General features: G+C 33.9%; 1 protein-coding gene across 7 annotated transcripts in view; it reads left to right on the top strand.

The window, feature by feature from the left end:
- Positions 1-13419, top strand: part of UACA (uveal autoantigen with coiled-coil domains and ankyrin repeats) — a 122485-nt gene extending 109066 nt beyond the window's left edge. For all 7 annotated transcript variants that reach the window (XM_036735018.1, XM_036735021.1, XM_036735020.1 and 4 more), the window contains 3 exons: positions 1225-1377; positions 9646-9711; positions 11573-13419. In XM_036735018.1, the coding sequence (XP_036590913.1) occupies positions 1225-1377; positions 9646-9711; positions 11573-11644 (291 nt within the window). In that variant the 3' untranslated portion in view covers positions 11645-13419. The remainder of the gene's footprint in view (positions 1-1224; positions 1378-9645; positions 9712-11572) is intronic.
- Positions 13420-13719: the final 300 nt, after the last annotated feature.

Here is a 13719-nt window from a genome sequence, read left to right as displayed (position 1 = left end):
TCAGAATTTAATGGGAAAATACAGCATGTAAGAAGAAGCTGAAAAGGGGGATGGGAGAAGGTTACCCTGTGCAGGGGCATGATGGAAGTCCTGTAACCAGGGTAGGAAACGATCTGAGAAAGTGACAGTTTTAGAGTTGTGATGTCATCTTACAGAAATAAGAGTTTCTAAAGATCATGAACTCCAGGAAAGTAATTGAGTTGGGGAATGATGAGGTAAATTCCTGTGGTTCCCTCCTCAAACTGAGCATCTGGGAGAAGCTCTTCAAAGGCGTCTCCTCCCTCCTTTTCTCAAACCAAAGGGAGGGAGGGAGGGCTCCAGGTGCTGAGGAACTGTAAGTTTCAGAGTTGCTTTCATCTTACAGAATGATGAGCTTCTGGATACCATGAAGTCCAGGGAAGTAACTGGGTGGGAAAGGATAAGGTGAATTCTCTGGTTTCCCTCCTTAAATGGTGCAAGATGCCATATCTCTTGAGACTCTCTAATGTTGGCTGTTCCTTCACATCCTATGACATACAGAGCCAGGAGGAGGATCATAGATGTACAGTTGGAAGAGACCTCATAGATCATTAGATCTAGTCTCATTTTATAGATGAGGAAACAGAAGCTCAGAGAGGTTAAATGACTTGTCCATAGTCACACAGCCAGTAACTATCAAAGGTGGCATTTAAACCCAGTTCTTCCTGGCCTCAAGTATACCACTATCCATTGTGCCATGCTAGTCCTAAGGAATTGGTATATTCCTTGTTCTCTACTGCTACTTTCAGACCCTTCTGCCACCATTATTCTGCAATCACCTCCTTAAAAGTTTATTAAAGCCTGTCCAGATCCTTATTACTATTATCTGCAGACTTACACGTTTATCTCCATTCTCCCCAGTAGATAGTACTTGGAGGGGACAGTCTTATTCTCTATCTCAGTCCCTGCCCCTCTCAAATACCCTTATTTTCTGATTCCTCAATTGCTCTTCAGCTCCCATGATTTTTGACTCTAGTCTACCTCAAACACAAATAGAAGAGTGGTAGTCATACCTTTAACCCCTACCTCTACTCCTCACTCCCACCCTATCATATAAATGTGTTCCAAGTGCTAGAATTCCAAATTGTTCAGGGTGAAGTCTAAGGAAAGCATAGAGGTGTGAGATCAGTGATGTTTTCAAATGAGTATTTAGTTAATGAGTGGATAATAGAAACTCTTTTCTTCCTCTTAACTTTTTCTCTTAAGATAACAGAACTGCTTAATGATGTGGAACGACTAAAACAAGCCCTTAATGGCCTCTCACAACTTACCTACACAAGTGGGAATTCTGCAAAGAAAGAGAACCAACAGGTAGAAACGCTCCAGCACCAGGTGAAATCTCTGCAACAGCAGCTGGCTGTAAGTACCTAATAAAACATGAAATTTAGTCATGGTACATATTGATATATCTAGTCTTCAGGGTATTACAGCATATTCAGAAGTCTGAGGCCTTGTTCAGATACTGTAATTTAATATCTCTGGTGAAAATATTATTGAAGTTTAATTAGATTTCTTTAAAATATAGTCCCTTTTTAATGCATCTTAAAGTGAAGCGAACTCCTAGAATTATCTGCTCTGTATTAAGAAGATAGTTCCTATACCTTTATATACACCTGAAAATGGTGTATTTGCCCCACTATATTCACTGCACTATATTTGGTTCTATGGGGGACACAAAGAGTTATGCTACATAGTCCTCAGGTCATTTATAATCTAGATAGGGAGAACAAGACAAAATCCTATAGAAAATAAATAATTCCATGAGAAATATTGCATATCATTATATAACTAAAATAATAAATGCTCTGAGTTTTGAGGAAAGAGATGTTACTGTAGATTGGAAGAAAGCAGAACCAATAGAACAATATATATGATTACAATAATTCAAATGAAAGCCGCATTGGGTAGTTGAACTCACATTAATTGCAATGAATCATTTGGGAAGAATTGTACCATGCCTCTCCTTTTTATGGGAGACATGAGAGGTTATTAGTATAGCAAGGCAAACCAACAAACATTTATTAAGTACTTATGTTCCAGGAGCTGTGTTAACGGCTGGGGATACACACATAAGTAAAAAGACAATCCTTGCCCACAAGTAGCTTACTTTCTTACAGGGGGAGATAATATACAAAAAGAAGCTAAAATGTTGGGGGTGGGGAGGTAGGAAGGAAGGAATATATACTGAACATAGTATTGAAGTACAGAAAGAAGCATAGCCAGGTGGGAATCAGGGGCCCTTCCTGGCAAAGGCCCAGAGTACAGACCAGGAGAGCAATGACCACACCTTACCCCAGAACACATCACCTTGGAAGCACTGAAAACTTCCAACCTCCCAGAACTAGCTCTGAAAACAGCAGTGTGAAAAAGCTTGAAGCTTGAGACAGTGCCTCTCTGCCCCACATGCTAGGAGTAGAGCCCAACATTAACATAAAGTTCCAAATCAAGAAATAGAGTGGAAAAATGAGCAAGCAAACAAAAAAAGAACTTGACCTCAAAAGGCTACTGTAGTAACAGGGAAGATCAAAACACTAATTCACAAGAAGACAATGAAGTCAAAACAGCTGCAAGAGGAGCCTGAAAGAAAAAAGAAAAAAAATAGACACAATCCCAACAAGAATTCTTGGAAGAGCTTAAAAATTATTTTCAAAATCAGGAGTGGTAGAGGAAAAGTTAGGTAAAGAAATGAAAGCAAAAGAAGAAAATTATGAAAAGACAATTTACAGCTTTATGATAGAGGAACAAAAAATGCTGAAGAAAATAACACCTTAAAAAGCAGAATTGGTCCAATGGAAAGAGAGGGGGACAAAAATTCACTAATGAAAGTAATGCCTTTAGAAAAACCCAGAATTGATCAAATGGGTAAAAAAAGTGTTGTAAAACTTCACTGAAGAAAATAATTCCTTGAGAATTAGGATTGGGCAATTGGAAGCTAATGACTCCATGAGACATTAAGAAACAGTAAAACAAAGTCAAAAGAATGAAAAAAATAGAAGAAAAATTTAAATATCTCACTGGAAAAAGAAATAACCTGGAAAATAAATCAAGGAAAGATAATTTAAGACTTATTTGATTATCAGAAAGCCATGATCAAAGAAAGAGCCTGGATAACATATTTCAAGAAATTATCAAGGAAAACTGCCTTAGTATTGTAGAACCAGAGGGCAAAATAGACATTCAAAGAATACATTGATTACCACCTGAAAGATCCCCAAGTGAAAACTCCCAAGAATATCATAGCCAAATTCCAGAGCTCCCAAGTCAAGGAGAAAATACTTCAAGCAGCCACTTTTAAAGAAACCTTTCAAATATCATAGAGCTGCAGTGAGGATCACACAAGATTTAGCAGCCACCACAGTGAAGGAATGGAGGGTGTGGAATACACTATTTTGGAAGGCAGAAGAACTGGGATTGCAACCAAAAATAACCTACCCAGCAAAACTGAGTATGATCTTTCAAAGGAAAAAGTGGATATTTAATCAAATAGAGGATTTTTAAGTATTTCTGATGAAAAGACCAGAGCTGAAGAGAAAATTTGGCTTTCAAATACAAGACCTAAGGAAGAGAAATTATAAGGGACTCAGATATACCTTTTTATATGGGAAAATAATACATGTAGTATCTAAGAACTTTATTATTAGGGCAGTTAGAAGGGTTCTACATAGAAGATGTAGAAGTGAGTTGATTGTGGTGGGATAATGTAAAAAAAAATGGATAGGTGAGAAAAAGAGATCCTCTAGGAGAAGGGGAAGGGAGAGAAAGAATGAGAAAAATTATTTCACATAAAAGCAGCATGAAAGAAAGAGCTTTTACAGTGAAGGGGAAATAGTGGAGGTAAGGCAGGCAATACGTAAACTTCACTCACATCTAAATTGGTTCAGAGAAGAAAAACATAAATACTCAATTCATAATAGAAATCTATCTTACCCAAAGGAGAAGTAGCAAGGGAAGGAGATAAGGAAAAGTGGAGGTGGGGTTGGGGAGGAGGGGAATGATAAAAGGCAAGCCAGATAAAAGAAGACATTGGTCAGAAGGAAAAAAAGATTTTAGAGGACAGACAAGAACAGAAAAGGATAAATAGAAGTAAATAGGACAGAGGGAAGTGTACAGTTAGCAGTCATCTCTGTGGGTGTAAATAAGGGTTGGGAGCAGAATATATCATGCTTCACCTCAAGTTAAAAAGGCAGGTGTATCAATCACGATCTCAGAAAAAAAAAAGCAAAGATAAACCTAATTAAAAGGAATAAGCAAAGAAATTGTATCTTGCTTAAAAGAACCATAGTCAATAAAGTAATAGCAATACTAACTGGCCTATACATCAAATTCTTAAAGGAAAAGTTATAAATGAATTACAGGAGGAAATAGTAAAACGGTACTAGTGGAAGACCCCAATTTCTCTCTCTCAGAGCTAGATAAATCTAACCACAAAACAAGAAAGAAGTCAAGGAGATGAATAAAATCTTAGAAAAGTTAGATATGATAGACATCTAGAAAAAATTGAATGGGAATAAATACCTTTTTTCTCAGCTTTGCATGGCACCTTCACAAAAATTGACCGTGTATTAGGGCATAAAAACTTCACAACTAAATGCCGAAAAGCAGAAATATTAAATGCGCCCTTTTCATATCTAAATGCAGTCAAAATTATGTTCAATAAAGGGCCATAGAAGCATAGATTAAAGATTAATTGGAAACAAAATAATCCAGTCCTAAAAAATGAATGGTACAAAGAACAAATCACAGAAACAATCAATTTCATTAAAGAGAATGACAGTGTGGCAATATACCAAAATTTGTGTGATGCAGCCAGACCAGTACTTAGGAGAAACTTTATATTTCTAATTTAATTTAAATTTAATTTAATTTAAAATTAATTAAAAAAACAGATCAATGAATTGGGCAGGCAACTAAAAATATTAGAAGAACAAATTTAAAATCTTCAAATTAAACACCAAAATCAAATCCTGAAAATCAAAGAAAGATTAATACAATCTAAAGTAAAAAACCATTGAAAATAATGAAAATAAAACTAGGAGCCAGTTTTATTTTTAGAAAAACCCAATAAAACAGAAAACCATTAGTTAATTTGATTTTTTAAAAAAAGAAAACCAAATTATTAGTATCAAAAAAGTAAATACACCACCAATAAAGATAAAATTAAAGCAATTATTAGGAGTTATTTTGCTGAATAATATGCCTGTAAAACTGACAGTGTAAGTGAAATGGATTAATATTTAGAAAATATAAACTGCCCAGATTAACAGAAGAGGATATAGAATACTTATTTAATGCTATCTTAGAAAAAGAAATTAAACAAGTCATCAATGAACTCCCTAAGAAAAAATTCCCAGGACCCAATGGTTTTACAAATTAATTCTACCAAACCTTTATGGAACAATTAATCCCCATACTAAATAAAATATTAAAAAAAGGTGAAAGAATCCTATCAGATTCTTTTTATGCCACATATATGGTTTTGCCACCTAACCCATAGACAGCAAAAATAGAGAAAGAAAACTATAGACCAATTTCCTCAATGGATATTAATGCAAAATATTTTAATGAGATACTTGCAAGGAGATTATAACAATATCTTACAAAGATCACACACTGTGAACACATAGGAGATTTATACCAGGCTGGTTCGATATTAGGAAAACTGTCAACATAATTGACCATATCAGTAACAAAAGCAACAAAAATTATAAGATTATCTCAATTGATGCCGAAAGAGCCTTTGACAAAATATATGCATTGCTATTAAAAACGCTAAAAAGCAGAGGAATCAATGCATCCTTTCTTAAAATGGTATGTAGCATCCATCTAAAACCAAGAATAAGCATTATCTGTAATGGAAATAAACTTGAAGTCTTTCCAATAAGACCAAGAGTGTGAAGCAAAGAAGTCCATTATCACCACTGTCAGTCAATATTGTATTAAAAATACTTGTTGTTGTCCTTGTCCTTTGTTTGTGAAGAGGACCCTGGCATCAGGGAAATGATGACATGACTTGCAGTTGACTTTGATTTCAGTGAGGGAGGGCTAGCTATAGCAATAAGGCAAGAAAAAGAAATAGAAGGAATAAAAAACAGGGAAGTAGGAAAGTTATCATTTTTTGCAGATGATATGATGGTATATTTAGAGAACCTTAGAGCTTCAATTAAAAACTAATTGAAACAATTAACAGCTTTAGCAAAGTTGCAGGATATAAAATAAACCCACAAAAATCATCAGCATTTCTGTATGCTACCAACAAAACCCAACGGAAGAAGATAAGAGAAATTCCATTCAGAATAACTGCATACTTGGGAGTTTACCTGCCAAGACAAACCCAGAGATTATATGAACACAACCATAAAATATTTTTTACACAAATAAAAACAGATCTGAACAATTGGAAAAATATTAATTGTTCATGGGTAGGCTGAGCCAATATAAAAATTACAGTTCTGCCTAAGTTAATTTACTTAATCAGTGCCATACCAATCAAACTACCAAAAACTATTCAAAGGCTAAAAAAAAAATAATGACATAATTCATCGGGAAGAACAGAGTATCAAGGAGGGGGATCCATGAAAAAAAAAGTGAAATAAGGTGACTTAGCAGTATTAGATTTCCAACTATATTATAAAATGGTAATCATCAAAACATCTGGTACTGGCTAAGAAATAGAATGGCAGATCAATGGAATAGATTAGGTACATAATACACAGTAGTAAAGAATCATAATAATCTAGCATTTTATAAACCCAAAGATTCAAGCTTTTGTGGTAAAAACTCAACATTTGGCAAAAATTGCTGGGAAAACTGTGAAACATTTTGGCAGAAAGTAGGCATAGACCAACATCTCACACCACATACCAAGATAAGGTCAAAATGGATAAATGATACAAAGGGTGATATCACGAGTAAATTAGGGGAGCATAAAAAAATATACATGTCTAATCTATGGATGAGGGAAGAGCTTGTGACCAAATGAGATAGAGAGCATTACAGAATGCAAAATGGGTAATTTTAATTGCTTTAAATTAGAGGTTTTGTACAAACAAAACCAATGTAACCACTATTAGAAGGAAAGCAGGAAACTGGGGGAAATTTTACAGCAAGTTTCTCTGATAAAAGCCTCGTTTCTCAAATATATAAAGAACGTAGTTAAATGTATAAGAATATGTGTCATTTCCCAATTGATAAAATGGTCAAAGGATATGAACAGGCAGTTTTCAGAAGAAGAAATCAAAGCTATCTATATGAAAAAGTGCTCTAAATCACTGTTAATTAGAGGAATGCAAGTTAAAACAACTCTGAGATAACTACCTCACACCTATCAGATTAGCTAACATGACAGAAAAGGAAAATGACATGCTGGAGGGTATATGAAAGAATTGGAACACAAATGCACTCTGGCTAGGGTTGTGAATGGGTCTAACCATTTTGGAGAACAATTTGGAACCATACTTGAAGGGCTTATCCTAACAAGATCAAAGAACAGGAAAAAGGACTTTTATGTACAAAAATATGTAATCATCTCTTTTTGCTGTGGCAAAAAATTGGAAATCAAGGGGATACCTATAAATTGGGGAATGGTCAAACAAATTGTGGTATATGATTGTGATGGAATACTACTGTGCTATAATAAATGACCAGCAGGATGGTTTTAGACAAATCTGGGAAGACTTATGTGACCTCATACAAAATGAATTGAGCAGAATCAGGAGAACATTATACAAGTAATGACAACATTTTAAGGATGATCAACTGCGAAAGACTAGGCTACTCTGATCAAGAAAGTGTTCCAAAGCAATTCCAAAGGTGCCATGATGAAAAATGTTGTCTACCTCCAGAGAGAGAAGTGATGAGCTCTGAATGCAGATAGAAGCATACTTTTAAAAACTCTCCTAGTTTTTATTTGTGTTTTCTTTTGAAACATGGCTAATACAGAAATGTTTTGCATGACCTCATATATAAGTGATATCAAGTTATTCACCTTCTCAAGGAGAGGGGAAGGGTGGGAGAGAATTTGGAACTCAAAATTTTAAAAAAATGATTGTTAAATTTTTTGTACATGTAATTGGTATATATTTAATGAAGTAAAATAATTTTTTGAAAAATGCTTGCTAAATTGAATTAGAATATTTTAGCTGTGAGGTTATAAAGGCCAAGACTGAGTTGGTTACAATAGTAATGAAGCATAGTGTAGGGATTTGATATATGTAGATTTGTTGAATTGAATCAAATTCTTCCTTGGGCTGAGGACATTGTTTTAACTTACATAACTTTCACTGAATCTTAAATTCAAGCAAAATAATTCAAATTAAGGTAATCAAAGGAAAAGTGTATTAGAGAAGAAATTCTCTCTTTTTAAACTGCTTTTGATGTATATACTTAAAAATACAAATTCAGTTCTTTTACTCATTCTTTTTTTAGAAAAAGTAGTAGCATTATTGAAGTTATACTGGAATGATGTTATAAAATAATCCACTAATTGAGAGGGATGCCCATCAATTGGGGAAATGGGTGAACAAGTTGTGGTATATGAATGTAATGGAATACTGTTGTGCTATAAGAAATAATGAGCAGGCAGATTTCAGAAAAACCTAGAAAGACTTACATGAACTAGAAAGAACTTACATGAACATGCTGAGCAGAACCAGGAGAAGAATGTACACAGTAACAGCAACATTGTGCAATGATCAACTATGATTGATTTAGTTCTCCTCAGCAATACAGTGATCCAAGACAGTTCCAAAAGACTCATGATAGAAAAATGCTATCCACATCCAGAGAAAGAACTGATGGGGTCTGAATGCAGAAGGAAACATACTATTTTCACTTTCCCTATTTTTTATGGGTTTTTTTTCCTTTTGTTCTGTTTCTTTCACAACATGACTAATATGGAAATATGTTTTACATGATGGCTTTAACCCATGTCTTAGGGAGGGGTAGGGAGAAATTTTTGGAACTCAAAATTTTATAAAAAATGAATATTGAAAATTGTCTTTACATGTAATTGGAAAAAAATAAGATACCATTAAAAAAATAATCCACTATATTGGCAATTTTGCTCCCTGAGAAAAGCCTCATACAATGTAGCACAAAGTACTCTCAAATCAAAATTTAAAGACCAGTTTATTTGGAATTGGGGAGATGTGGGACACTGAAGGCCTTTTGAGGGAGAATGCTGCTTCAGAAGAGACTAAGAGAGATGTTGCTAACTCTCCAGTGTGGCCATGAGTGTGGAGTAGGGGGATGAGAGAGGTGAGCTGTACCATCTGGTAGTTTCGTGTTTTAACTGGAAGGAATACAAATGCTGTGAGCACTGCCTGCATGCAGGATATCCCAAAAGTTGTAATGTAGCTACCATTTTAACTACTTAATATTTAAAACTCCACTATGACTTTTGGGACACTTCATTTTGATGAACTGGGACAAAGTCCTGGTCATCCCACCCTTGTTAGAGCTCTGCCTACTATATAATTCTATATTAAGTGGGTCCAGGTTGGTTGATTACTATATATACTTGAGGACCTCATAGAGCCAAAGGGCAATATTAGAGTAAGGTTCCAGGGTCTGTTGGAAATTTGAATGAAATAAATTACTTTCTAGGCTTTTTCTCATTTCTTTTTATAGGATGCCGACAGACAGCACCAAGAAGTGATTGCAATATATCGGACGCACCTTCTTAGTGCTGCGCAGGTAAATAGCCCCTTCCTCCACCCCTTTTGTTAAACAAACTTATATAAAAGTAATTGATGTTTAGAGTAGCTGTACCCCATATGCTTATTTAAAAATAATTGTATTTCTTTTAGCCATGCTTGCGTATGTTCAGGAGGAAATTTTAAAAGCTATATGGCAACACAGCATATTAAATTTAGTGTTGTCTCCATCTGCTCATCGCTCAGTTTATAGACAGTTTGGCAACATACAGTGGTGACACACATTAATGGTGTTGCTATCTGGAGATAATGCATTGCCATCAACATATCTCCTTGTGCTGAAAAAACGGAGTCAAAAGACCTTAGTGTTTTTCTTGATAGTTCAGAAATGTTCTCTATATTTCAGCAAAGTGCTTTGATTATTTAAAAAATAGCATGTGCACAGAACTACGTTGGATTTTAAATAAGAGAATAATTTAACTTTGGAAAAATGTTTTCTTTAGTACTGAGCTCAGTGATGCTGATAGAGATAGAAGACTTCTCTATTTGTGTAAAATTAATATTTAAATGAGAAAATCATTGTCATAACATACTAAGAAAAATGGTTGTATGTGAATACAATATGTCATTCACTACAGAAACTCTTTATCCAATATAATACTTGATCTGCCAGATCCTCCACCTTTCCTCCCAGTAGTTTTTAAGGAAGGCTTCTTAAAAAGACAAAACTGTTACATGTTAGATGAAAAGAAATAGCAATTGTTTTCATAAATGGACAGTATCAGATCATGGAGATATGGATAGCAGAGGTGGAAGGAAACATTGGATGAAAAGTAATGATGGAAATAATAAAGAAAAGACACTAAGTGAGTAGTATAAATACGAATAAGCAGAGCAGATGATAAAGAGCCCTTAAAAACAAAGACCTTGAACTTGAAGAATAAATGTTATGGTAGATAGATACTCTTGGTAATACTGTTTTGAAATAATGAAAAGATGGCAGTTGAACACATTACAGTATTTGATACAGGAGTTTGATAGACAAGTGACCTAGGGTTTTGTAATGGGAATGTGAAAGAAGACATGTATTTTAGAAGGGAGAGTGAGTCCTTTGGGTTGGATATTGACTAGAGTAGACCTGATGGATATTCCAAACTGACAGTCCAGATTTCATGGTTATTTCTTTTGAAACTGCAATAATGAATAATTTAGATATTATATTTCTGTTTTTAACTTTTTTTTCTTCTGCTGACTACTAATGCAACACAAAACAAAAGCAATTGGCATCTGAAAAATCTTGCCTTCTGGCACATAAAGTTAACTAAGAAATTCAGTTTAGTCAACTATGGCTAATGTTTGAAATTTAAACATCCTGCTGTTACAGAAACAGATTTTGGAAGAGAAACCTTTTATATTAATAGGAAGTGTTGTACTGTAATCTATTTAAGTTTTAAAGCTGAAAACGGGATGAAGGCCATATTGGCTTTTTGCATTTAATCACACAACTCTTTTTAAATTTAAAATTTCTCTCTCTAATTTTTTTTTAATTTATAATTTCATGCTTCCCCTGACACCTTACATTGCTTACTAAAAAAGATAATAATAATTTCCTTTCTTTAGAGGTAGAAAAAAATCCAAAAGAATTCACATTCTGTATTGTTAATCTTGTGTTGTTGTGTTGGTATTGCTCCCCTGCTTCTAGTGATTAGTAATAGTACTTTACTGTTATTGCTATATTATTGAGAATATGGTCATACTAGAGCTGTACCTGTTTACTCCTCATACCAAGGGTTTGACTTTTGATGAAACACACAACGTATTTCACTCTTCTAAAACCCTTTTTAGTTTTAGCATTTTGTGGAAATGAAGACGATTTAAATTCTTTCTCCTCTACTTTGAAGGGTCACATGGATGAAGATGTTCAAGCTGCCTTACTCCAGATCATCCGCATGAGGCAGGGACTTGTTTGCTAGAGTACTTAGTCTTGATGTGGTGAACAACTGCTTTACCCGACTGGAGTTTGTGACCATGTTTGTATTAACCTCCAGGGCCTTCCTTCTCTTCTTTCTATGGATCTTACTGTGTTAGCATAACTAAAATCAAATGTACTTTTTTTTCTAGTAGGAAAAAATGAAATGAGAAAGGTGAATCTGTTGCTATTACAATATCATCAATTTATGTCATATTCCAAATGTATTTATTGTGTGTTTTGAGGAAATTTAGGATATTTAAAATAAAGTTCTTGCAAATCTTACAGTCAAAATGATGACACAGTTCATTGCTGCTACTGATGTCATAGTGACTACTTAAAAAAAAATCTTTGGTGCCCATTGTAAAAGATGAATTCAGTTACAAACAAGTCCATATAAAATGTTTCCTCGTGTGTGTATGTGGCTAAAGCAGGCTGTTTAAAGAGTTCTTTTAGAGGATTCAAGCTGGTAGCTACTTTTAAGTAAATCAAAACACCTCTGGTCTTTAGTAGAAGAGTGTCAAAAAAGATGTGATGTGGTGTCCAGAAATGTATTGTAACTTGGCTGGCCAAGTTGCATTTCTATTTAAGTAACTTAAATTTAAGTGCCTTTTCTTTTACTAGAGGTACAGATTTTCTCCTCATACACTAATAAATTTTATGCTTTTTTAACAGAGATATTTTTTCATTAATGCTTTGTAACTGATTATATTTAGATTAGGAATAGCTGGGATGGATTTTATCAGGAGTTTCTAAATGATCTATTAATTTCCAGTAGAGTATCTTAATTTTTACTTAAAATAGTGATTTTTCATGCTCTGGTGATTAAATAACTCTTTGATAAATTATATGGTAGATTGCTTAAAGTGTCAGATCTTTAGCAACAACTTTAAAACTTTGCCACTATAATAACTAAAATAGATATTAACTATTACTTGCAACTGTTTCGAGTTTATTTATAGGAAAGTTGCAACCAAAGGCAATTACATTTTGAGATCTACCTTTCTTGCAAATTGAGCATTGACTTATTAATTAAAACTTGCCTTTGTGATTTTAATTGAAAATACAGTTTTTAAAGGTGAAAATTGCAAGAATTCTCTATATCAAAAAATTTGATATGCTTATAGTAAAGTCTAGTGAAACTGACTATTTACTACATCTCACTATAAAAAGTTTAACTGTCTTAAGTTTATTATTTTATTAATATTGTTTACTATTCAAATTGGGGGGTGGGGTGGAAAAGTTCACTTTTTATACCAAACAAGGCCAAGAGAATAATCATTTCAGCCAAGTTTTCTCCCATTAAAGAGAATGTGACTTCCCCTGGAGGGTTAGTTCTTCCTGAGGCAGATTATGGGTCTAGCTGTCTGATGAAGCTCAGGACAAACTTCCATCAAAATAGAAACTGCTGTCTAGAGAAAACTGACCTTATTTGCTAAATGGAGAGCTACAGCAGTAATAGGAATTTCTAAACTGTATTTTTTAAAAATCATTAATGTAGAGTTTTAAATTTTGCATAAGGGATATTTAACTTTTATTAGCATGATTAAATGCTCTTCTATTCGAACATCGAAGTGGAATCTCTTAGAATACAAATTGTAAGGGTACACATATTAAATTTAAGTTTTAATTTGCCTTTTGTAATTTTGTTGAAAATCTTACTAGAGAAAAGTTGCTAAACTGAAACTGACATTTCAAAATTGTATTTTCTTAATTTTTGGGAAACTATGTACATTTTATTTCTCCTATATCCATCAATAAAATGCTGCTTTTGATGATTGTTGGCTTTAATGTCTTTGTAACAGATAGATTGATTAAAATAACTTCCTTGTAGCTCTTGGTGATTAGAGCAGAGTGAGAAACTACTTCAAGGTCTAGTTTTAGCCACTTAAAATGAAAACACATGTACCTCCTATACTTGGATCAGCTGTATTTTTTCCCTTGGTTTTTGATGTTTATGTTTAAGACTCCATTTATAAGATTGAAACATAAAACCCTTTTTTTTTTTTTGGTAAAATAAATTTATCACATGTAATGGGTGGTTTTGGTTTTTCCTCCCTTATGTTTTAGAGGGTGTGA

The sequence above is a fragment of the Trichosurus vulpecula genome, chromosome 8 (genome assembly GCF_011100635.1).
Source record: "Trichosurus vulpecula isolate mTriVul1 chromosome 8, mTriVul1.pri, whole genome shotgun sequence".
Classification (NCBI taxonomy): domain Eukaryota; kingdom Metazoa; phylum Chordata; class Mammalia; order Diprotodontia; family Phalangeridae; genus Trichosurus; species Trichosurus vulpecula.
This window is presented reverse-complemented; position numbering and strand designations above follow the sequence as displayed.